This window comes from Schistocerca piceifrons, chromosome 5 (assembly GCF_021461385.2).
Source record: "Schistocerca piceifrons isolate TAMUIC-IGC-003096 chromosome 5, iqSchPice1.1, whole genome shotgun sequence".
Lineage (NCBI taxonomy): Eukaryota > Metazoa > Arthropoda > Insecta > Orthoptera > Acrididae > Schistocerca > Schistocerca piceifrons.
Genome location: NC_060142.1, coordinates 202,048,685 through 202,075,148, shown reverse-complemented (window position 1 = coordinate 202,075,148; position 26,464 = coordinate 202,048,685). Strand labels below are relative to the sequence as shown.

Below are 26,464 nucleotides of genomic sequence, written 5' to 3'. Positions count from 1 at the left end.
AACAGCAAGGGCCATGGTTCATGGGGGGAGGATCCATGGTTCATGGGGGGATTCTTATTAGAATCACAGAAATCATTTTACCCATCAGAAAACCTCACTATTAATGAAGTCATGTGTGGTTTTCATGTAAGAGTGGCATTTTGGGTTTACGTAAAAACTAAACCTGATGAGTATGGAATCAAGATGTTTACTGTGTGCGATTCCAAAACTAGTTATGTTCTTACACTGGAGGTATATGCCAGGAAAGGAACATAAGACAACTTCATAATACCATTATTTGAGAGTTGGTAGCAGATTACATGGAAAAGACCACACTGTTTACATGTACAGATTTTATAGTTCACCAGCAGTATTCGATTTTCTGTGACAGCATAAAACGAAAGCAGTAGGTACATGCATGACTAATTGCAAAGAACTACCAAATGAAATTGTTTCCAAAACACTGAAAAGGTATGAATCTTGTGTCAATGAGGAGGAATCATCTGCTTTGTTTGAAGTGGAAAGACACAAGAGATGTACTATGCCTGTCCAATGTGCACAAAATGACCAGCTCTGACCCATCTGTTCATAAAAGGTCAAAGTAAAATCAAAACCAGACGCCATTCTTGGCTATAATATTTACAAAACGGGGGGTCGACAGGAGTGATCAGATGATTTCTTACTAGCATTTAGGAGGGAACAGATGAAGTGGTGGACTAAATTGTTCTTCCATATGCTTATAATGGCTGCAACAGATGCATTTGTCTTATGCTGGGAAACGAGGACTCTTGCTCAAAGAAAGGGCTGCCATTTTACCACTTTTCTACGACAAATTGGTGAAGGACTGATTCACAAAGGTACAAATTTTGCAAGTCAAGCTCACAGTAACAGACTTTTAGGATGACACTTTGCAGAAAAAATTCCAGCCACTGAGAAGAAGGAGTGTCCACCTAGTGTGTGTAAAGTTTACTCTGAGAAGACAAAACAATCTAGTGGTAAAGCGGGTAGGAAGGAAACCAGCTGGTGGTGTCCAGACTGCAATGTACCACTCTGCATGCCAGAATGCTTCAGAATCTTCCACACTGAAGCTAATTAATTACCTGTGAATTTACTCAAAACTAAAAACACATTTTTTTGTGAAACCGAATTCATACATTTTATGTTTGTTGTTATTAATTTTGTCATCAACCAATATAATTAAAATAAATGTTTAAAATAAACCTTAAAGACTGTTCTTTCATAATGTTTTTTGTTTCAAGATTTCGTAAATAGAAACATGCCAGTGACATTTAAGAAAACTCCAAAAATGGCCAGTCCACTATACCGAGAGTGTGCCTAAGGTGCCGGTCCTCAAAATGTTAAGGGGGGATGTAATCGATTTTGGTCCAAAAAATCGATTTTGGTCCAAAAAATCGATTTTTCAAAAATATTTTAATTTTTTGATCTACACAGTTTAATCTATGTTGTATATGAATTTTATTGTGGTAGCAGCTTTAGAAATGTCTGTAAATTGTTAAACTGATAAACTCTGCACTGGCGGCCACACCCACCTTTTCCGACATTACTTGCTTCAGCGGAATTTTTGTCAGTGTGAAGGCTATTTTCTTTTGATATCTTTGGCTAACATCTATATCTCTGGCTGACATCTTTTTCTTTGCCTGAAAACTTTCTTGCATCTGGTTTATTTACATTTTGACAATACTAACACACATTAGTAGGTGGAAGGTTGAATTCACAGACCTTTACGTGTAAGTCAAGCTTTTTGCATAATGGGTGGTGGAAAAACTGTGTTTAGGGAATGGAGGTTTCATGGAAATCGGTTTACCAACAGAAAAGAGGAAGCAGCTCGAAATGAAGAACGTAAACTCTCAGCTTCAGCATCGAAACTTGGGCCAGGAGAATTGTACAGGTGTGTGAATGATATTGATATGGATTCTACTGGATTCAGAGTTATTGATTTAGAGCTTCTCTGCCGGGCTATAAAGTTTTCATGTTCATGAAAAATTAGCATATGCTCAGAGATGCCGTGGACGTGGCAGGGAAGGTGGTGATTTTCGTGCAAGGTTTGAAAAAATAAATAAAGAAATGTCTGATGCTGTATGCCCAAGTTTCTATGAAGAAAGCAGTGGAGAAATTGGTGGAAATAAACCAAAAAGAAATAGATCCTGGGGTGGATATTCATGACAGTGAATCTCCTACAAATGTTACTGACCTGTGAGTGTCTGTAAATGGGACCTAAGGGGTCATGCATCTCTGTATGGAGTTGCATCTGTTATTGGTATTGACTCAGGTGAGGCTTTAGATGTAGAAATTATGTCTAAATACTGCCACCAGTGTGCAACAAGGAAAATGTCCAACAATGGAGACAGTGAGAAACAGTGGCAAGAAAAGCATGCTGTAAAAATTATAGTGGCTGAAGTGGAGGGGGGGGGGGGTGGTTTCATGGAAGTTAGTACAGTTGTGAGGGTGTTCTAGAGGACCAGTATGGTGTTAGATATACTAACTACTTTGGTGATGGGGACTCCTCTTTCTTCAAACTGTAACAGATAAAGATCCGTACAATACGACAATAGAAAAGGTGGAATGTGTTGGCCTCATCCAAAAGAGGCTAGGTGGTAAGCTTCATCGCTTGCTAAAAGAGAAGAAAGGTGAAGTACTTGAGGATGGAAAACCACTAGGTGGAAAAGGCAGGCTTACTCTGAAAGAAACGTTTTCTCTTCAGTTATTTTATGGGAGAGAGATCAGGAAAAACAAACACAATTTAGAGGGAATGAGGCGTGCTGTGTGGGCAGTTTTTTCCACAAACTATCCACTGACCAAACACCAGTGCACAATCTGTGTCTGAAAGACGGTTGGTGTAAGTTCCACAACAGAAATAAGATGTATTCACATAAACACTCATTACCAGAACCTGTTATGAATGCAATTAAGCCCACATTCAGGTTTCTTGCAAACCCTGATTTATTGAGGAAGTGTCTTCATGGAAAGACATAAAATGCAAATGAAAGCCTCAATAATTTAATTTGGATTAGATCCTCAAAAAGGACATTCTATGGACTTGAAGTACTCAAAATAGATATCTATGATGTAGTTTTATATTACAATAATGGAAATAATGGCAGAATTGAAATGCTGAAGAGAGTTGGTATAGATCGTGGTGTGATTACAACAAAAGCATTTTACACCATCGATGAGAGCAGGGTCAAGAAAGCTAACTGTGTCTTACCTGCAAACACGCGCCAGGCGGATTCGAAGAGGAGAGAAGAGAAACCCGGCGGGTGAGGAGTATCAGTATGGAGGATTTTAAAATTGAGGTAAGCTTATTACATGTAAAAGTATGAGAAGAAAATCTTTGAACCTCATTTTCTCTGTTTTACATTTTTTACATTATTAGAAGTCTTTTCTCAAAAAGTATATGCGCTAATGCAATGAAATTTTCAGGAACTGTTCGCAACATGTTGCTGTCTCCCTGGAACAACAAAATACAAGAGCCTGCAATTACATTCTGATTTTTAAATGATTGTATGTAGAAAAAAAAGTTAATTTAGAATGTGAAAAATTAAAAATGCTGTTAATGATACAATTTGTACCATAAATTAATAACTGCAATTCAGTGGTCTTATAACCTTCTCAGGAAACTACATTAAAATTCTCAGATTAATTGAATGATTAGAATTTGAGTTATGGCTTTTTATAAAAGACAATAAAAAATTAAAAATTATATTTCTGGCAAAATATTAATCCTGCGTATTTTATTATATTTTTATGTTAAAAACATACCTCTTTTGCTTTACACTTGCAAAGTTTTAGATTTGTACTTTAATAAATGTGGCTGTAACGATTTTTTATAGTAAATGTTTACATTTTCCATTACATCCTCCCCTTAAGGTTTGCACTTTAGAGCCCATATTTATTGCACATTTTTTGTTGCTTTGGTCCATACTACCTTCTCCCAAAATTTGGAAAGCAGAGTTCACAGTAGAAGAGGTCCACTATCACCGGTATGAGAAAGATTTTCACTCATTACTTTCAGCTCAGTCATTTCCGGACCAGGTCCGTTACATCAAATTGATAGATTTACCTATCTCCCTCACCCCTGAAAGTTTTTAACGTCATCACATAATCACCCTGTGTGTGCATGTGCACATGCACATCTTCAGTACCCTAGCTCTTGTTTTACTTGTAAGACACATTTCTTAATATGAAATTGTGAATGATAGTGTTTTCCTGCTGTCTTTGCCACCAGTGTTCAACTTGTCTTCCTTGTATGTTTTCTTTTACTGCCAGTTTTGTAAAATCCAATTCTTAAACGCTCAATATTAATCATGTTTAATATTTTTTTCTTCTTCTAGAGTTATTTTGATTTGAATATTTGTGACTACATTTTATCAAAGTGTAGTTTTCAATCTTAATTTCTTATTTATACATATAAATTGTATTTCTTGCTATTCAGTTTTATTTTTAATTAATATCTCTGTTCCCTAGGCAGAAGATTGTCCATCCAATGTTGAGTGTACAAAATTAGGTGGAGCTTGTATTGACTGTGAACCATTTGACTATAATTCCTGTATTTATGGAGAGAAAGTGAATGTTACCTGCAGGCCAAAAGAAAATGTTGACTGCATCAGTAATGTAAGTTCCTACAAAATGTTTAAATTTACAGAATTCATGCATTGGTTGTATACGAAGTTTCTAAAATGCTTCCCTGATTTCAGAATTCTTTTGTAATATGGTTTTGCTGTAACTTTGTATATAATTCTATGTTTGCTTTCTAGTGACAGTGAGTAATTAAATGAAATCATTGTTATGAAAAAGTAAGATACCCCACAACATAGTGGTGGCAATGTTCTTGTGGAGCGTTACTTCGTCTGATACCTTTTATATGATGTCACATATGTACTTTTGTGGTATGAATGACTATAATGATATAGCACACAGGACATCGTTGTGTGGGTCGGTGGCCATAATCATGCACAAGCACAAAATTTTTCTTTCTTGGCCGCACTTAATTATTTCTTATTTTGATTATGTGTTTAGGCTAGCTGTCATCATCAGATCTGTCATGGAACAAAATGTAAAACCATGATATATACAGATCTTTGCACATTACAAAATATTTTTCACAAGAAGAGAATTATCCATGGTAAATACATTATTTCAGTAAATCTCAGAATAAGAAGTGCTCACAATAAATAATGTACATTTCTATATTTGTACATGAGTAATACATAGCAAAAATTTCAAAATATCAGTAGAATGTATATCGTCAAATAGAACATGTTCATACAAAGTGCAGGTTCATATTGGTGGTGATACAGTCACTGGTAAAAAGGTCAGTTGTTCGGCCACCGTCGGGATGGTACTCAAGACAGAATAATGGGGCACTCTATTTGACTGATGATTGATAAGTGCAAACATGACCAAAATATAAATTTTGCGAAAGATATACTTTCATTTTAGTTAATATTTTAAATAATCATTAAAACAAAAAATTCATATGGAGTAATACATGTGCATCTATATGACTTTCACGAGATTTTAACAAACTTTACATAATGTATGATTTGTATAATGTCTAACTGCTTACAGAACAATGATGCACCACCAAATGCAAGACTGCAGACCAACATGAGAGACGTTGTGGAGCCCAACAACAGCAGAAAACAGTCAGCAACTGAATATAATGAAATGTAGTGACAAAACTCAAATGCAGGGAATGCAGTAAATTTTATGTAGGCTGAAGTGGTTTGAACTTTGCAACAAGATATAGGAAGCACATGTAAGAGTCCAACAAGAACCTTTTAAGTTCTGAGAAACACAGTCTCAACCTTACTACAGAAATCTTCAAAATCCTATATGTAGCACCTAAAGACATTGTACACAGTAATTTGGAAAAACTTGAGATAAGCTCCCATAGAAAAAGGCAGACACAGTGAGTGATAAACAGGCAGAATGATTTTAGTAAAAATTGGGTTTTTGACATCTTTTATGATTGGTTATGGCATTTGACAGCTTGACAAACCAGCCCCTTCATCTCTACCTTACTTTTATTAGCTCCACATGGATTACACACTGGTTGCCTTGGAGTCATTTTCCTATAGTTGTGTCATTGCTTTTTATTATATTCTGTCGCTGATTGTTTTCTGCAGCTTTGAATTTGGTGCTGCAGTATTGTAGTGCGAGTTGCGATACATTATGCAAATTGTGTATTACATAAAGTTTGTTAAAATCTCAAGAGAGATATACAGATGCAAATGTATTAATCCATATCGATTTGTTATTTTAAAGATTACTTAACATATTAACAAAAATGGAAAGTACGTTTTTAACCTCATTTACATTTTATTCATGTGCCCACTTGCCAGCCTTCAATCATGCACTTTTATTGTGTGTTGAGTGCCACCTGATGGCAGCTGATTAATAACTGTACTAGGGGTTAGGGGGGCCTTCTTCTACACCCTGTGATTGTGAACACATATCATACTGTGACTTACTTTATCACAACCAGTATGCACCTTCACCTCACACAAACATATACATATCCATTATATTGACATAACATACTTGGTACATGTATTACTCATATACAGTGTGAATGAGAGCTCCCCATAACCCAGTAACCCCTGTTTTGTATTAAATGTTGTTTGCAGGTTGGTAGTATGTTGCTTTTTATTAACTGTTGAAATTCATGTATGTTTACATGTTTCTGCAGTCGCAGTTGAGTTTTAATTTGTATCTGTGGCAGATGTGAGCAATCATAGTTACATTATTGAGGAGCACTTAGTGATAAATTTGTGTGGGTGTACAACAACACAAAGAGCCGATAATGAGATAGATTATGGGAGCATTCCAGGAAAGATTTAGTAAGGCTCATCCATGAAAGGCAACACTTCTGGATTGGGAAAGACGTGCTTTTACTTTTGGCAGTGTTAAAGACAGGCTGTAGAGTGGAAGGAAGAAGACATGAGAAGTAGCCTGTGCCAGAGTCTCTGCTTTGATTGAACAGTTTTCTATTAAGTTGACTTGTAAAAGTATTCTGGAACACAGTATACTGAGGACAACAATGAAAGTTGACATGAAAAAAGACTGTAAGGTCCTACCTTTTGAGTCAATGTTCGTAAACGAGTTACTGGACACACGGACATTTATCGTAGCTTATTTGCTAGAAATGTTGTCACTTGGGTCAAAGAGAGTCCTCATTACACAGTCGAGTTAGAAAGGAACATGCCTCACTTAATGATATGGGCAGCAATTACATCACAAACTCTGGTTGACCATACTTTTTTGGAGGGACTGTGATTTATTTGCACATGTTACAAACATGGTTAATACTTCCGCTTGAGGAAAGGAGCCTCACAGGATGCATATGATTGCAGCAAGTTGGAGCACCTCCTTGCAGTGTACAAGTTCCTAAATGGACATTTTTCAGCACTAGGGATAGGTTGTGATTCATCAACAACACCAGCTCCCTTGAAATCGCCACCAAGAAGTCCTGACCCCACCACACGTGATAACTCATCATGGGACGCCATTAAGGTGCTTTTATCTGCACATTATTACACTACAAAAAAAGAACTGTGCAGTGCTGTTGAAAATGCATTTTGCACTGTAACACCAGACATGTGGAAAAATATGTCAAGAAGAACGAGGAGCATATGGAAATGTGTTTACAGTGTGATGGGGGACATTCCGACATATTGGACACTTTACATGTGAGTACAGTACTTCATTAAAACAAGTCAAATCAATTAGCATTCGATACTAGGGGTTACAGAGACTTCTTGCCCACCATGTGATTGTGAGCACATACTGTCCTGTGACTTACTGAAATAATTTGTGTTCCGTGGATATTTCTCAAAAAAATCCTGTAATGTGCAAAGAATTGTATGTCTCATGATTTAACGTATTGCTTCATGACATATACCATAACGAAGGCTAGCTGAAATGCTTAGTCAAAAGAAGAAATAATAAAGTGCGCACAAGACAGAAAAATTTTGTTTTCTTTCTTTAATGATAGCTTGAGTGGTGTTGTATTTTTACGGGAAAATGTGGACATGTAACGAATAGAGGGCTTCCAGGCCAGTGCCTATACATAGCCATTGAAATAGAACTGAGGCCTATTGTCACCATCCATTGCACGAATTAGTGTCAGCAATGTAATATATCCCTAACCCTGTAGAGTACAGTAGAAAGGACTGAAATTTAATCAAAACCTTAGAGCTTGATTGCTCTTTGTTTTTTGGGATGCTGAAAACAAATTTGTGGCTTGCTGTCAAAACAAGTGATAAAATATCGAGGATAAAACTACAAAAGAAAGTGAGAAGCCTGTTTTTGGTCAGTTTATTGCTTATATCTTGAAAAAAATGTGCCCCCTATCGTGGAAAGCCAGCCAGTAAAAAATAAATTTCCTAAAAATTACTTCTGTGTCGCTTTTTTGTCAGGCAAATAATTCTGGCAAAAAACTGAAATGAGAATTAATTTTGTTTGTCTTTAGCGGCACAGTCAAGCACATTAACTTATAAATGTAATACCGACACACTTTCACAATAGAATCCTATTTAATATTAGGAGCTTGAAGATTTGATGGGTAGATCGAATAACCGATGATGAGGTACTGAACCAGATTTGGGAAGAAAAGAGATTTATGGCATAACTTGACTAAAAGAAGGGATCATTTGATAGGACATATCGTAAGGCAGCAAGAAATGGAGGGAAGTGTAGAGAGTAATAATTGTACAGTGAGACCAAAACTTGAATAAAGTGAGCAGGTTCAAATGGATGTATGTTTGTTGGAGTAGTTGTGCTGAGATGAGGCAGCTTGCACAGGTAGACTAGCTTGTAGAGCTACGCTGAACATGTTTTTGGACTGAAAACCATGATAATGGTGATCAAACTAGCTATTTTTGTCTGAATCGTAGTTTTACAATTTTGACTGTGCATTTCTCTTACGTACATATTTTTAATGGACTCAGGTTTTTATTTAAACAATTTAAGATCCACATGCAGAACTTTTAACCACCTTTCATTTGTTCACACAATGGCTGGCTCGTTGCCGTTTTTGATTAGCTGGCAGCCAGCCACATGTACCAGGAACTAAGCTTCAGCACTTTCTTCGTATAATATTTGGTTTATTTAGTATTTTTTGGTGATTATTTTATTATAGTTTTATTAAAGCATGAGGAAAAACTGCTAACATGCTTGTATAGGTGCACATATTTATTCCTGATTTTTATTATCCATTTTATGAAAAGGATAGATGCTACTCACCGTATAGCAGAGATGCTGAGTCGCAGATAGGCGCAACTTAAAGACTGTCAGAAAGTAAGCTTTTGGCCAACAAGGTCTTTGTCGAAAACAGACAATACACACACAAGCACTCATGTATATTTTCGATGAAGACCTTGTTGGCCAAAAGCTCACTTTCTGACAGTCTTTTTGTTGTGCCTATCTGCGACTCAGTATCTCAACTATAAGGTGAGTAGCAACTATCCTTTACATAATATTGCTACATTCCATCACAGAGTTTCTATTGTTTGATTTGATCGCCCATTTTAATATATTGGTAGGCAACTGCTATCTGTGTAGTCATTGCCAGACAGTCTTTCAGTCTCCAGAATGCAGAAGAAATGTATACACAGTTGCAAACACTATTAATTAGACTTCAGCTGCGCAATTTATTGGTGATACGTGAAAATTTGTCCCGGACTGGAACGCGAACCCAAGTTACCTGCTGTACGTGAAATGTCACCTTAACTACGTGAGCTGTCATCTTAACAACTTCGGCCATCCAAGCACACCTCTTCGACTGACCCAAACCTCCATATGTCACTGTGTGTCTACGTCCTGCCTGCTTGCATGCAAGTCTGTTGGAACAGACACCGCTATGATTCGGGTTCTCAGCGCAGTCTGGCACAAATTTACACTTCGCCAATAAATTGTGCAGCTGAAGTCTGTTGTGAACACATTTATTCTATTTCAAACAGCTCTAGATCATAGCAGTTTCATTCCTTCTGCCATGCATGCGTGTCTGAAGGACTCAGCATAGTACACCATAAAACACAGACGCTGCAGAATAGTCTTCACTGTGTGTCCATGACCCATTGTTCCAAGAAGAATGCATGTGAGGAAAAACTTTTTTCACCTCACTAAATGCATACATCAATGTTCCAGAAGGGGTCTGACATCCATGCTGTTGAATCCCCTGATACCACCACGACCACAACCACCAACACCAACAACAACAGTTATCAGCAGCACCAGCAAGCATAAAGCTAGGTTGCACTAAGTATTCACCATCTTGACATGATTAGCTATCAGCATTGCTATTCTTTAGCCTTCGCATTAAGTCACATTTTCACTCCACCCCTGAGCCAATTTATATGTATGTTTTTGCTTTCCCAGTTACAGAACATTGCATTTCTTTTCTAATTAGTTGCGCCATAACTCAAGACTGCTAGGCATTCATAGAATGAAATCTTTTTATTACTAAAAAGAAGAATGTTACTGCACATGTAATCATTTTGATAAACCTCTCACTCAATACAGTTTGTAGATGTGAGGAGATCCAAAAAATTATAAAATTGCCATATGTGCTGGCAGGTTCTATCTATTGCTTAAGTCTGAGCAATCTGGTTAAGATGATCTATTACTACTAATACTGCTACCACATTTACACTAATCTAATGTGCCACCAAATATAATTCGTGCCCCAAGTTTAAAAATTAAAATCATAAAAAAACTGTTTGCTGGCAGATCACTGGTAGGCTAAAATTATTTTACACAACAGTAGATGTAGACATGAACAACCAAAACAACAATTTTTAAGTGACCTGTTGCTATATGCCACAGTCATTATTAAAAAGGAACACCTATCTTGATTACTGACATGACATGGAAACAAAATTACAGGCATTACTCATCATTATTCACTGATGTGATCATTACTGGTATCTTCGGAGGAGTCTACATTAGAAACAGATTGATTTTTTTTCTTACCATTATCCTCTGTGTTGTTCCAGAGCACATTGTCAACATTGCAGTCCATAGTATTTGAAATACAACGTTTCTTGAACGATTTTACAATCATTGGTGCTGCGATGCTTTTCCTGGCACCAGAAGCCCAGTGTTAAATATGTGGATGCAGCATGCTTAATTTTTCCTGTCAAGACTCAGTTCACAGTTCAGTTCACATATCTATTTTTTTGTACTGTTCCTGAATGTGATCTGTGAAAGTCTCACATATACTTAGGTTCAGAGGTTGTACACGTAAGTCATTCCACCAGGAATAGAAAGGAGGTGACTGGTTAGACAGTGGATCAACTTCTTTACGTCATCTGTGAGATGACCACTAAATGCATCAAGACAGAGTATTGATGATAGTTTGGAAAGCCCACCCGGACAGAGTTCCCATACACTTTGGAGCCAGTCGAGTGTTAAAAATTTGTCAGCTATCCCTTTTCTTGATTACATATAATTTCATCGGGGAAGAGTCTTTATTTTTAGGGGCCTTGGGCTTCTGTTACGTTTGTAGGTAGAAAGGGAGAAGTTTGCATCCATCTGCTGTGATAGCCAGTGTTACAGTTATGTGTTGTTCTTCACACCCTGATATTTCGACGGTAACTTTTTTTGTCCTCTTCTCATCCGTCATGTAATTACGTGACATATCAAACCAAATTGGTGTCTCATCAGCATCATCCATGTGGCAGCCTATCAAAAAATTCTTCTCGTTTCGAAGTGTGATGACATCCTGCTGGATGTGCTCCCTGCCGTCATTGGATAAACAGCTGCAGCAGCAAGTCGTATACTCCTAGCTCACTCATTTGCTACATAGTTTAATTCTTAATTTCTTTGCGTGTTCTTGGTACTTGCATTGTCTAATTCATAAATTTCTGGCGTATTATAGTATTTGAGAGTTGTAGCATCGCGTTTTAGTACCTGAATAGTGTAAATTTGCGTAGTCGTTTGTCTTCTGTTTTTGCTTTGAACGGCCAGTGTCGGTTGGTCACAGTCAGTGTGCTCCCTGCCGCCGTTGGATAAGCAGCTGCAGCAGCAAGTCGTATACTCCTAGCTCACTCATTTGTTACATAGTTTAATTCTTAATTTCTTTGCGTGTTTTTGGTACTTGCATTGTTTAATTCATAAATTTCGGGCGTATTACAGTATTTGAGAGTTGCAGCATCGCGTTTTAGTACCTGAATAGTGTAAAATCGCGTAGTCTCCTTCCGCCGCCGAGCAGTGTGTCAGCAGTGCGCAAGTAGCAGCATTACTGCATTTACTAGGCAATCTTGTACTTTAATAACCATTTAAATTTTGTGTCGATTTGTTTGCGCTCTCTGTAGATTAGTTCAGACGTTCTTTGCACAACAGTTTTTAGCGTGGATAGGGACTGCAACTGCTGTGTTCAGATGCAGGCTGAGTTGGCATACCTTCGCTCCCAGCTTCAGGCAGTGTTGGCTTCGGTCACACAGCTTGAGGCTGTTGCCAATGGGCATCACTGTGGGGTTCCGGATGGGGGTTTGTCGGGGACGGCCAGCTCGTCCCACGCATCCCCCGATCGGACTACGACTGTGGTTGCCCGGGATACTGCCCGCATTGAGGCTGATCCCTCACCTGTGGTAGAGTGGGAGGTCGTCTCAAGGTGTGGCAGGGGGCGAAAGACATTCCGGAGGGCTGAACGGAAGGCCTCTCCAGTTTGTCTGACGAACCGGTTTCAGGCTCTGTCTCAGGCTGATACTGATCTTCGGCCTGACATGGCTGCTTGTCCTGTTCCAGAGGTTGCCCCTCAGTCTGCAAGATCCGGGCGGTCGCAGAGGGTGGGCTTACTGGTAGTTGGGAGCTCCAACGTCAGGCGCGTAATGGGGCCCCTTAGGGATATGGCAGCAAGAGAGGGGAAGAAAACCAATGAGCACTCCGTGTGCATACCGGGGGGAGTCATTCCAGATGTGGAAAGGGTCCTTCCGGATGCCATGAAGGGTGCACCCATCTGCCCCCTTCCTCGTCCTACATGTAAATAAATACAAATAAAAAATATAAAAGCTCCATTTGCATGTAAGGTTCGAATAATTCAGCCATTATTTACGTCTCAGCAGATGTGAACTACACTACTAAACGCTATTTCAATATTTGAATAATGTATAGCTAAAAATAGTCCAGTTACAATTTGAATTACCAAACATAACCCTAGTAGGGACTCAAAATTTCATCAAAATGAAATATTTGTTGGTGCAGGTGGTCGCTCATGTCGGCACCAATGATGTGTGTCGCTATGGATCCGAGGAAATTCTCTCTGGCTTCCGGCGGCTATCTGATTTGGTGAAGACTGCCAGTCTCGCTAGCGGGATGAAAGCAGAGCTCACCATCTGCAGCATCGTCGACAGGACTGACTGCGGACCTTTGGTACAGAGCCGAGTGGAGGGTCTGAATCAGAGGCTGAGACGGTTCTGCGACCATGTGGGCTGCAGATTCCTTGACTTGCGCCATAGGGTGATGGGGTTTCGGGTTCCGCTGGATAGGTCAGGAGTCCACTACACGCAACAAGCAGCTACATGGGTAGCAGGGGTTGTGTGGCGTGGGCTGGGCGGTTTTTTAGGTTAGATGGCCTTGGGCAAGTACAGAAAGGGCAACAGCCTCAACGGGTGCAGGGCAAAGTCAGGACGTGCGGGGACCAAGCAGCAATCGGTATTGTAATTGTAAACTGTCAAAGCTGCGTTGGTAAAGTACCGGAACTTCAAGCGCTGATAGAAAGCACCGAAGCCGAAATCGTTATAGGTACAGAAAGCTGGTTGAAGCCACAGATAAATTCTGCCGAAATTTTTACAAAAGTACAGACGGTGTTTAGAAAGGATAGATTGCATGCAACCGGTGGTGGAGTGTTCGTCGCTGTTAGTAGCAGTTTAACCCGTAATGAAATAGAAGTGGATAGTTCCTGTGAATTATTATGGGTGGAGGTTACACTCAACAACCGAGCTAGGTTAATAATTGGCTCCTTTAACCGACCTCCCGACTCAGCAGCATTAGTGGCAGAACAACTGAGAGAAAATTTGGAATACATTTCACATAAATTTTCTCAGCATGTTATAGTCTTAGGTGGAGATTTCAATTTACCAGATATAGACTGGGACACTCAGATGTTTAGGACGGGTGGTAGGGACAGAGCATCGAGTGACATTATACTGAGTGCACTATCCGAAAATTACCTCGCAATTAAACAGAGAACCGACTCGTGGAGATAACATCTTGGACCTACTGATAACAAACAGACCCGAACTTTTCGACTCTGTATGTACAGAACAGGGAATCAGTGATCATAAGGCTTTTGCAGCATCCCTGAATATGGAAGTTAATAGGAATATAAAAAAAGGGAGGAAGGTTTATCTGTTTAGCAAGAGTAATAGAAGGCAGATTTCAGACTACCTAACAGATCAAAACGAAAATTTCTGTTCCGACACTGACAATGTTGAATGTTTATGGAAAAAGTTCAATGCAATCGTAAAATGCGTTTTAGACAGGTACGTGCTGAGTAAAGCTGTGAGGGACGGGAAAAACCCACCGTGGTACAACAACAAAGTTAGGAAACTACTGCGAAAGCAAAGAGAGCTTCACTCTAAGTTTAAATGCAGTCAAAACCTCTCAGACAAACAGAAGCTAAACGATGTCAAAGTTAGCGTAAGGAGGGCTATGCGTGAAGCGTTCAGTGAATTCGAAAGTAAAATTCTATGTACCGACTTGACAGAAAATCCTAGGAAGTTCTGGTCTTACGTTAAATCAGTAAGTGGCTCGAAACAGAATATCCAGACACTCTGGGATGATGATGGCATTGAAACAGAGGATGACACGCGTAAAGCTGAAATACTAAACACCTTTTTCCCAAGCTGTTTCACAAAGGAAGACCGCACTGCAGTTCCTTCTCTAAATCCTCGCACAAACGAAAAATGGCTGACATCGAAATAAGTGTCCAAGGAATAGAAAAGCAACTGGAATCACTCAACAGAGGAAAGTCCACTGGACCTGACGGGATACCAATTCAATTCTACACAGAGTACGCGAAAGAACTTGCCCTCCTTCTAACAGCCGTGTACCGCAAGTTCTAGAGGAACGGAAGGTTCCAAATGATTGGAAAAGAGCACAGGTAATCCCAGTCTTCAAGAAGGGTCGTCGAGCAGATGCGCAGGGTCGTCGAGCAGATGCGCAAAACTATAGAGGTATATCTCTGACGTTGATCTGTTGTAGAATTTTAGAACATGTTTTTTGCTCGAGTATCATGTCGTTTTTGGAAACCCAGAATCTACTACGTAGGAATCGACATGGATTCCGGAAACAGCGATCGTGTGAGACCCAACTCGCTTTATTAGATCATGAGACCCAGAAAATATTAGATACAGGCTCCCAGGTAGATGCTATTTTCCTTGACTTCCGGAAGGTGTTCGATACAGTTCCGCACTGTCGCCTGATAAACAAAGTAAGAGCCTACGGAATATCAGATCAGCTGTGTGGCTGGATTGAAGAGTTTTTAGCAAACAGAACACAGCATGTTGTTATCAATGGAGAGACATCTGGCGTGCCACAGGGGAGTGTTATGGGACCATTGCTTTTCACAATATATATAAATGACCTAGTAGATAGTGTCGGAAGTCCCATGCGGCTTTTCGCGGATGATGCTGTAGTATACAGAGAAGTTGCAGCATTAGAAAATTGTAGCGAAATGCAGGAAGATCTGCAGCGGATAGGCACTTGGTGCAGGGAGTGGCAACTGACCCTTAACATAGACAAATGTAATGTATTGCGAATACATAGAAAGAAGGAAAGATGGATCCTTTATTGTATGATTATATGATAGCAGAACAAACACTGGTAGCAGTTACTTCTGTAAAATATCTGGGAGTATGCGTGCGGAACGATTTGAAGTGGAATGATCATATAAAATTAATTGTTGGTAAGGCGGATACCAGGTTGAGATTCATTGGGAGAGTCCTTAGAAAAAGTAGTCCATCAACAAAGGAGGTGGCTTACAAAACACTCGTTCGACCTATACTTGAGTATTGCTCATCAGTGTGGGATCCGTACCAGATCGGGTTGACGGAGGAGATAGAGAAGATCCAAAGAAGAGCGGCGCGTTTCGTCACAGGGTTATTTGGTATCCGTGATAGCGTTACGGAGATGTTTAACAAACTCAAGTGGCAGACTCTGCAAGAGAAGCGCTCTGCATCGCAGTGTAGCTTGCTTGCCAGGTTTCGAGAGGGTGCGTTTCTGGATGAGGTATTGAATATATTGCTTCCCCCTACTTATACCTCCCGAGGAGATCACGAATGTAAAATTAGAGAGATTAGAGCGCGCACGGAGGCTTTCAGACAGTCGTTCTTCCCGCGAACCATACGCGACTGGAACAGGAAAGGGAGGTAATGACAGTGGCATGTAAAGTGCCCTCCACCACACACCGTTGGGTGGCTTGCGGAGTATAAATGTAGATGTAGATGTAGATCTAGAATTCTTGAAGTTTTTTCTCAAATTCTGAGGAAGCTGTTGTTATATTGTTGCACAGCATCATAGAGTTAAGGGTCCCTTCCTCCTCCCTCTCATTTCATAAAGCAATCAACCCATCCATGGTTGGTTTAAACTTTTGCTAAGATGTATTAAGAACTGGAGCCACCTCTTTTGCTTTGTTTGTTTTGGGTCAATAGTCTAAGGTTACCCATTCTTTCTCCTGTAATCAACAAATTCCAAAACTTTTACTTCAGAAAGTTTTCCTTTGCGAGGGCCAGCGAATTTCTTTCCAACAGCAATAGTTGCATATAATGCAATTTCTGTTTCTTCACAAACAAATGTTGCTTTTAGCTACATTGAATTCTTGTCCTGCCCTCCTGTTGCCATATATTTTAGCACAGTGAATTACTTTACACTTGAAAGTAGCATAATATGGTATTTTTCTGTGATTGCATACAATTTCGGGCCTATGTATGTAGTAATAGGTTAACAATGATGTGAAGAAGCTGAGAATTATGACACTGAATTGTGATGTAAAGGAAGATACCTAAATTTCAGTGATGTTGCAGGTGAAGATTAGATTAGATTAGATTTACTTTCATTCCAGTTGATCTGTAGTGAGGAGGTCCTCCAGGATATGGAACATGTCAGAAAAACAACAATACATGACAAATATTTACAACTAAAACAAATAAGCTAATGTACCATTCCACAGGTCCCAAGTGGAATGATCGTCATTTTTTAATGAACACTATATGAAAGATATGAAACTTCCTGGCAGATTAAAACTGTGTGCCCGACCGAGACTCGAACTCGGGACCTTTGCCTTTCGCGGGCAAGTGCTCTACCAACTGAGCTACCGAAGCACGACTCACGCCCGGTACTCACAGCTTTACTTCTGCCAGTACCTCGTCTCCTACCTTCCAAACTTTACAGAAGCTCTCCTGCGAACCTTGCAGAACTAGCACTCCTGAAAGAAAGGATATTGCGGAGACATGGCTTAGCCACAGCCTGGGGGATGTTTCCAGAATGAGATTTTCACTCTGCAGCGGAGTGTGCGCTGATATGAAACTTCCTGGCAGATTAAAACTGTGTGCCTGACTGAGACTCGAACTCGGGACCTTTGCCTTTCGCGGGCAAGTGCTCGCACTTGCCCGCGAAAGGCAAAGGTCCTGAGTTCGAGTCTCGGTCGGGCACACAGTTTTAATCTGCCAGGAAGTTTCATATCAGCGCACACTCCGCTGCAGAGTGAAAATCTCATTCTGGAAACATCCCCCAGGCTGTGGCTAAGCCATGTCTCCGCAATATCCTTTCTTTCAGGAGTGCTAGTTCTGCAAGGTTCGCAGGAGAGCTTCTGTAAAGTTTGGAAGGTAGGAGACGAGGTACTGGCAGAAGTAAAGCTGTGAGTACCGGGCGTGAGTCGTGCTTCGGTAGCTCAGTTGGTAGAGCACTTGCCCGCGAAAGGCAAAGGTCCCGAGTTCGAGTCTCAGTCAGGCACACAGTTTTAATCTGCCAGGATGTTTCATATCAGCGCACACTCCGCTGCAGAGTGAAAATCTCATTCTGGAAACATCCCCCAGGCTGTGGCTAAGCCATGTCTCCGCAATATCCTTTCTTTCAGGAGTGCTAGTTCTGCAAGGTTCGCAGGAGAGCTTCTGTAAAGTTTGGAAGGTAGGAGACGAGGTACTGGCAGAAGTAAAGCTGTGAGTACCGGGCGTGAGTCGTGCTTCGGTAGCTCAGTTGGTAGAGCACTTGCCCGCGAAAGGCAAAGGTCCCGAGTTCGAGTCTCGGTCAGGCACACAGTTTTAATCTGCCAGGAAGTTTCATATCAGCGCACACTCCGCTGCAGAGTGAAAATCTCATTCTGGAAACTATATGAAAGAGTCATTTTACAAATACTAATGAACTGAATTTAAAATTAAAAATTTCTTTTATTTATTTATAAGGTAATAAACATGTAATACAACTACTATAATACTTATTTACAATGAACACATTACTGCACTGAAATGGTGCAGAAGTTAGATTGTACTGCTTCTCTTACAGTGAATTTCATTGGTTGTTAAGCTTTTTATGGCTGCTGGCAAGTTATTGAAAATGTGTGTTCATGAATAATGCACACCTTTTTGTATGAGACTAAGTGACTTTAAATCCTTGTGAAGATTATTCTTATTTCTAGTATTGATTCCATGAATTGAGCTGTTGGTTGGAAAAAGTGATATATTTTCAATGACAAATTTCATTAAGGAATAAATATATTGGGAAGCAGTAGTTAGTATCCCTAGTTCCCTAAACAGGCTTATGCAGGATGTTCTTGAGTTCGCACCACATATAACTCTTACTGCACGTTTTTGTGCCCGGAAAACTTCAGCTTGGCTTGATGAATTACCCCAAAAAATAATCCCATATGACATTATGGAATGAAAGTAAGCATAGTATGCCAGCTTTTTTATTTTTATATCCCCTATGTCTGACAAAATTCGCATTGCAAACAGAGATATGTTAATACGCTTCAGCAGTTCTGTGGTGTGCTCCTCGCAGTTGAATTTATTATTGAGCTGTAATCCCAAGAATTTAACACTGTCCACTTCTTCTATCTTCTTGTCATCATATGTTAGACATATACTCGTGGGACACCCCTTACAAGTTCTGAACTGCATGTATTGTGTTTTTTCAAAGTTTAGTGACAAGGAATTGGCTAGGAACCAGTGATTAATGTCCACAAATATTTTATTAGCTGATCTTTCTAAGACTACGCTTGATTTGCTATTTATTGCAATGTTTGTATCATCGGCAAACAAAACAAACTTGGTATCTGGTAATGTTACTGATGAAAGGTCATTGACATACACAAGAAAAAGTAAGGGCCCCAAAATGGAACCTTGTGGGACCCCACATGTAATTAGTTGTCAATTGGATGATGCCTGATAGCTTTATACATGTCTCTTTCCTAATAACACCCTTTGTTTCCTGCCAGATATATAAGATTTGAACCATTTTGCAGCATTTCCTGTTACACTATAATATTCTAATTTACTCAAAAGGATATTGTGATTTACACAGTCAAATGCCTTTGATAGATCACAAAATATACCAGTTGCCTGCAAGTTTTTGCCTAATGAATTAAGCACATTTTCGCTGTAAGTGTAGATAGCCTTCTCAATATCAGAACCTTTTAGAAAACCAAACTGTGACTTTGACAGTATGTTATTTGAGATAAGATGGTTATAAAGCCGACTGTACATTACTTTTTCTAAAATTTTTGAGAATGCTGGCAACAGTGAAATTGGACGGAAATTTGATGCTATTTCTTTATCTCCCTTCTTAAACAGTGGCTTTACTTCAGCATATTTCAATCATTCAGGAAATATTTCACTGATAAACGACTGGTTACACAGATAGTTTAATATGTTACTTAACTCAGAATCACATTCTTTAATTAACTTTGTTGATATTTCATCATACCCACTAGATTTTTTTTGATTTTATAGATTTTATGGTGGACATTATTTCTGTTGGGGTAGTGAGGGTCAAATTCGTATTATGGAAGTTACTTGAAATGTCTGCTCTGAGGTATTCCATAGCAGCATCTACCGAACCTGACAACCCCATCTTTTCAGTAACAGTTATAAAATGTTTGTTAAAAAGTTCTGCAACACTATACACATCTGTCACCAATGTATCATTTACTTTTAATGCTATTTGTTCCTCTTCATGTCTGGTTCTACCGGTCTCCTCCTTCACTATATCCCATATAGTCTTTATTTTATTATCTGATACGACTATCTTTTTCTTGTATTATATTTGCTTTGACGTCCGTATTACAGTCTTTAATATTTTGCAGTATTTCTTGTAATGTGCTATAGCATCAACATCGGAACTGTTTTGGATTGACAGATACAGTTTTCTTTTTGTTTTACAAGATACCCCTATTCCTTGAGAAATCCATGGCTTCTTTGTAGACTTTGCTCTAACCTTGGTAAGTTTTGGGGGAAAACAGTGTTCGAATAAGGTAAGCACTTTATTAGCAAAAGTGTTATATTTTTCATTCATGCCAAGAGCACTGTAAACATCAGTCCAGTGAATGTCTCTGAGGAGTGTCCTAAAATAATCAATTTTTGGCTCATTGATTATCCTCTTGAGCTCAGATTTAACAGATTTTATTTCCTGTTCAGTATTAACATTTAACAGAAGGAACTGCATGTCATGGTCCGAGAGGCCATTGACTATTGGTTTGTAATATAATTTTGTTCATTGGACTTTTCTATAAGATATTATCAATGGCTGTTTGTGAGCAATTGGCTACCCTAATGGGAAACTTTACAGTGGAAATTAAGTTGAATGATAGTGTTACTAGCTCAAATAAGTTCTTATTGGGAGAGTCTTTAAGGAAATCTACATTGAAATCACCAGCAACCACTATTTCTTTGTTTTTGGTTGTTAAATGTGCCAGTACAGCTTCAAGGTGGTTTACAAACAGATTAAAGTTACCTGCAGGTGCTCGATATACACTTAATATTATGAAGGATTTTTTTGTGAAATTCTACTTCTGTTGCACATGCTTCCATATGCTGTTCTAGGCAAAATTTATGAATGTCTATGTTCTTAGATTTATGACAGTGCCTGATGAATGTGGCAACTCCTCCTTTCTCCATTTCTGATCTACAAAAGTGAGATGCTAACCTAAACCCTGTAACACTTAAAAGTTCTATACCAGTGGTTACATGATGTTCAGAGAGGCAGATTATGTCACCTGGGTTTGAAGACTCTAATTCATCTATGCAGATAGTTAATTCATTAATTTTATTTCTCAGTCTTCGGATATTTTGATGTAATAAAGATAGCTGACATTTCACATTAACTGAGTTAAAATTGGGTAGAGTTAAAATATATGCTGACTGTTGAAAATTCTTAACCAATAGCTGTTAATGCTGATGTAATAAGCTGGAATTATGTTTTTTGATTTCTTTCTCAAACTGAAGGGTTGTCTCAGTTCTAACCTCTCTTAAAATTTGCTTTCTTTCTGTCCTCCCTACCCTAAAAAAAGGGTCTTTTCTGAACCCTATAACCACTGGTATTTTACCACTCATGACAGTGCCTCCCCCCTTTAACTTTCCTGCTATTTCCCCAGCCAATTTACCCTTCCCCTTCCTGCTGAGGTGAAGGCCATGCCTAGTATAATCCCACCTACAGAGAGAATCAACAGGAACCACACCAATGTGTGACCCTGCACACGACATAAGCAGCTGTTCCAGCTCCAAATTAACTCTCTTGACAGAAGAGTTCAAATGAGGTCAGTCATGGGGCCCAAGAACAGATACAAACTCAACACTAGTATGCTTCAATGCTGATGCAATCTTTGCCAGATCACACTCTATACTGTACCCAGGATCTCTGTCAATACTGTTAACTGACCCACCCACTATAACCACGGTATCTTACTTAGTGAAATCTTTGCAAAGTGATCCTAAATCCTCTGTCACCTGCTCCAGACCAGCACTAGGTTTAAAAAAATTGGTGACCTGGTATTCTGATCCTAGTTCATCCTGCAAAAGTTGGCCAACACCTCTTCCATGGGAACTACCTAACAACAACACTTCCTTTCTCTTTACTGATTTCCCTACATTCTTACTTTTCAATTTGCTGCTGAAAGTTTGTTGTGCCCTGTCTACACCTGCAACTGCTTGAGGCTCACCAGCTTCTAACTGAAGCAACAGGTCAAACCTATTTTCCACATTTACCATGAAGCTTTCAGACAAAGTTCTAGGCCTGTTCCTCCTGTTGCCTGTTGCCACTTCCCACCTCTCTTTACCCATCTCCCTCCTTAACCTGTTAAGATCTCCCCTGGCCTTGTCTAACTCAGCCTGAAGGGTGGCAATTTTCCCCTCCTGTTCTAGTATCTTCCTATCTTAACTACAAATCCTACAAAACCACTGATGAGTCTCATTTACTTCGCCTATTCCCACGCCACTACAGTCACCCACATGGAAAAAACTACAGCACCCATCACACCAAAGCCCCGACCTAACAATTCTACAGCAAGTTAAGCACTTTTCACTCATGATAAACGTAATAGTTTATTAAGAGTAAGTCAGTTAAATTACAGATAAACACAAAAATATGGTTCCACAAATTTGGCCTATACGCAACTGTGTGTAAACAAAAACAACAGTGCATAGTTTCTGAAACAACAATTTAAACTTTACGCTACTTGCTGGAAATGCTAGTTAAATAATGAAGAGGTACGCTAAGTTAAATTGCTGGAGAGAGCAAGGAACAACTAAATGAAATTATATAGATTTGCTGCAGCAAAACATAAACAGAAAATACGACTGTACGATCTTTTTGCTTTTTCTGCTATATTACGTAAATAAAAATGAAACCTTTAATGGTACACTTAAAAGGCACACTAATACACCTATTTACCACATAATCAGTACTAAACTATATGTTTTATAATCTAAAATGACTTATCTTTACGAGAACACCAAAATTCGCGCTAGTCGCCTGGTTGCAGGGCTGAACACTGGATTCAGGTTTGTGCTTGAATGTAATGTGCCATCAAATCTTATGTGCACCCCAATTTTGAATACTGCATATGGTAAAAAAAAATGTGCATTGGATGAACGTAAATATAGTATTATTATTATTATTATTATTATTATTATTATTATTATTATTGGTGGTGATTGTGGTGGTGGTAGTTATTGTTGTAGTATTAATATTATTAATGCTTCATGTGTTGCAGAATGCTGGCAACAAAAGCTTTGAGCGTACAATGGTGTGCCAATTTTGTTACCAGACAGAGCCCTGGGAGCATAAGTGTACATATAAAGCCAACTGCAAATCAGTTGGGTCACCTAGATTTAAATCATACTACAGGTATGTTTTATGGTAAAGTAGCATTCTAAAATCATATTTCTTCTATATTCATAAGTTTCTTGCAGCTAAAACTGATAGCTTTGATGGAAACTGTATCACTCATTTAGCTTCACGTTTTCAGGCATCGTTTTAACTCTTGATGTGTAGACTGCATGTCTGTTATTTGTGAGGTGTCTTGCTCATTATATGAAAAAAAATCTGGTGCCAAGGTTTTTCATGTCTAATATTCATGGAGCAGTTCTAGACTCATTTCAGTGTGTATCATCAATAACTTGCGCAAAACATAACAGGTAACTTATTTCTATATGAAATTCCATTTAAGCTTTACAGGGTACATACATCATGTTGGTGAGTGTGTAAGACATGTTTTGGAGATCAGCATACTTGCATGGATATGGATCATTTCTCAGCAGCTGTATCAATTACATGCCCAAATCACTTGAAGTACCCAAATGTTAGTTCTGTCTTCACCTACTGAACAGTTGGCCTACTTTGAAACCTCCACTGTGAGAGGTATTCCTGGAGGCTGGGTGCACAGCACTACCCATTTGGTGACTTATTGTGTGAAATGAGATGACTTGCCAACCCCTGCATTATATGCAGCAGCAGAGTCCTCATGGCAGCCAGTGGACAAAAGCTCCAGCCAAATAAACTGGACATGTCACATCAGCATAACTGTTTGTCTGAATATCGCTTGTAGGTACCACAACAAAATACTGCTCTTCAATTCTTGTAGGCGCATAGCATTTATATACATTGGTTATGAGAAGAAGTTGCTTTTTGAAAACAACATTTACAATTCGTGGAAAGTGCTCTGTCACTTTTTTTCTTTTTTATGAAACATCATCAAGCAGTTACTTTTAAAGTATACATGCTGGATTATAAAATGATCATACATAGCAAGACAGAAGCTTCAATTGCTAAAAATTATTATAATGAAAAATGTGTAATTAAAAAAATTAAAGAGAAAAACACTTTAAACAAAAATCTCGTAACACAAAACCATGCTGTGGTCTCAACAAATGGTGATCACCCAGTTTTATCAGCTTATTTTATTTATTTTTCACTAAACTGAAAGTAACAGTGGTTCCTGCTACAACTGTATTACCACTTACCCTTGGGTACTGCCAATGTCAAAAAGACTTCTGTCAATTGTTAAATTTGATGATGGATGTGTTGAAGTTAGTGAATTGTGTATCAAACTAGGTGAAATTCATGTCAAAAATCTTTTCTTTTTTGTGTTTAAATGTGAGTAGCATAAATTGTAACAGCAGTGGAAATTCCTGGGTGGATAACGTGCAGAATAAAGGGAAGGCAACCACCCAGCTGTAGCTGACTACTGTGTGTTGCTTAGAAACACACTACAGAAACAGTATTTTGCTAACTTTCAAATTCTTGCTATTTCTCTAGCAGAAGTACACATATTCACTCACACAACGAGACAGACATCCATTCAAATACTCACACCCCTGACCATGGTGAGGCTGACTGTTGATTATCAGTTATTGAGGACAGAGTTGCCTGAGCAGATGTAAGTGGAGAGGGTGTAGGAAAGGATGCATGTGGCAAGTAGGGTATAGTGGGATGGTGTGAGGCAGATTTTTTTATAGATGATTCAGTGGCTACACAGCAAAGCGAAAGGAGTTCAGAGGGTAAAGCACATAAGGCGTCGAGAGAGGGATGGGAGGGAAGGTGAGAGGAAAGGAGAGGAAAGTGGAGATGAGGAGGGAGACTGGGAGGGAAGAGAGAAAGGGAGACCGGAAGGAGGGGAAGGGAGCGATAGCCAGCCCACATGAGGGGGGGGGGGGGGGGGGGAGTTGGGGGAGAACGCAGTACATGAGCTGGACAGTGAAGGATTGGTGTAGAGATATTGACAGAAGAAAGAAGGGGAAAAAGTAAGATGAGGAAACAGGTTAGTGTAGGTTTAGGCAAGGGGGATTGTGAGAGTGCAGCATATGCTGGACAGATAATTCCCACTGCATAGTTTAGAGAAGCTAGTGCTGAGAGTGAGTATCCAGATAACTTGCGTAATGAAGCATCTGTTGATCATTATTTGCATTGTGGTGCGCAGCATTTTTGGTGGCTAGATGGCCATGTTTGCAGTTTGCCACAGTTTGGCGGTGGCCATTCGTGTGAGTAGATAGTTGATTCGTTACCATGCCCACATAAAATGCTGTACTGTTTACACAGCATAGCCTATATATAACATGGCTGCTCTCATACATGGCCCAGCCTTTTATACGGTAGGAAATGCCTTTAACTGGAGGTGGTATGTTGGTGTACGGAACAGGTCTTGCACCAGGTCCAACAGAAGGGAATGACTCCAAGGGTACAGGAGTGGGCACAGGATTGCTGCAATAGGGATGGGCAAGGTTGTTGGTTGGGTGCGTGGCAAAACAAATTCTGTGATTCTGTTAGGATTTTAGGTAGAATGTCACTCATCTCAGGGCATGATGAGAGGTAGTCAAAGCCCTGGTGAAGGATGTGATTGAGCTTCTCAAGGCCAGAGTAATATTAGATGATCAGTGGGGGTGCAGGTCAGTGACAAGTTAACACGTTTCACAGTGTCAGAGGTGATGTAACAGGAGATCTGTTTATGGATAAGCTGGGTACGATATTGTCTGTCAGTAAAACTTCTGGTAGTATTATCGGTAAATTTTGACAACTGCTTTCCTCTTCCTCTGCTCTCCTTGAAACACACTGCTCCTGAACACTGACTCTGTAACTCTGTTGTCAACTTTCCTGTCAAAACTCTGACCCCTGCAGAAGTCACAGTATTTTCTAAAAGCCTCACCTTTAGCCCTAAACCTAAGTTCAGCCATGCCATATTTCTAAAGGACCTTCTTTTCTGTACCCATTATCTGCAGTGGATACATTTCTTCAACAGCCAACCAAAACCATGTGTAGAATTTGTTTAAAACAGTTCCAACCTCCCTTCAATCGTGATCCTCCTCCTCTCCACCCAATCATTCCACACTCTCTCTCCCTCTCTCCCTCTCTCCCTCTCTCCCTCTCTCCCTCTCTCCCTCTCTCTCTCCCCCCCCCTTTCCTTTCCTCACCCTTTCTTCTTGTCTCTCTCCCTCTCCTTTGCTCCCCCCCCCCGCCCCCTAAGCTAACTTCTCAT

General features: G+C 39.5%; 1 protein-coding gene across 2 annotated transcripts in view; it reads left to right on the top strand.

Annotated features, from left to right (window-relative positions):
• The window catches only part of LOC124797912 (TM2 domain-containing protein almondex), a 129,851-nt gene that overhangs the window by 61,374 nt on the left and 42,013 nt on the right, over positions 1-26,464 (top strand). For both annotated transcript variants that reach the window (XM_047261042.1, XM_047261041.1), the window contains exons 3-4: positions 4,465-4,611; positions 23,207-23,340. In XM_047261042.1, coding sequence (XP_047116998.1) covers positions 4,465-4,611; positions 23,207-23,340 — 281 coding nt within the window. The remainder of the gene's footprint in view (positions 1-4,464; positions 4,612-23,206; positions 23,341-26,464) is intronic.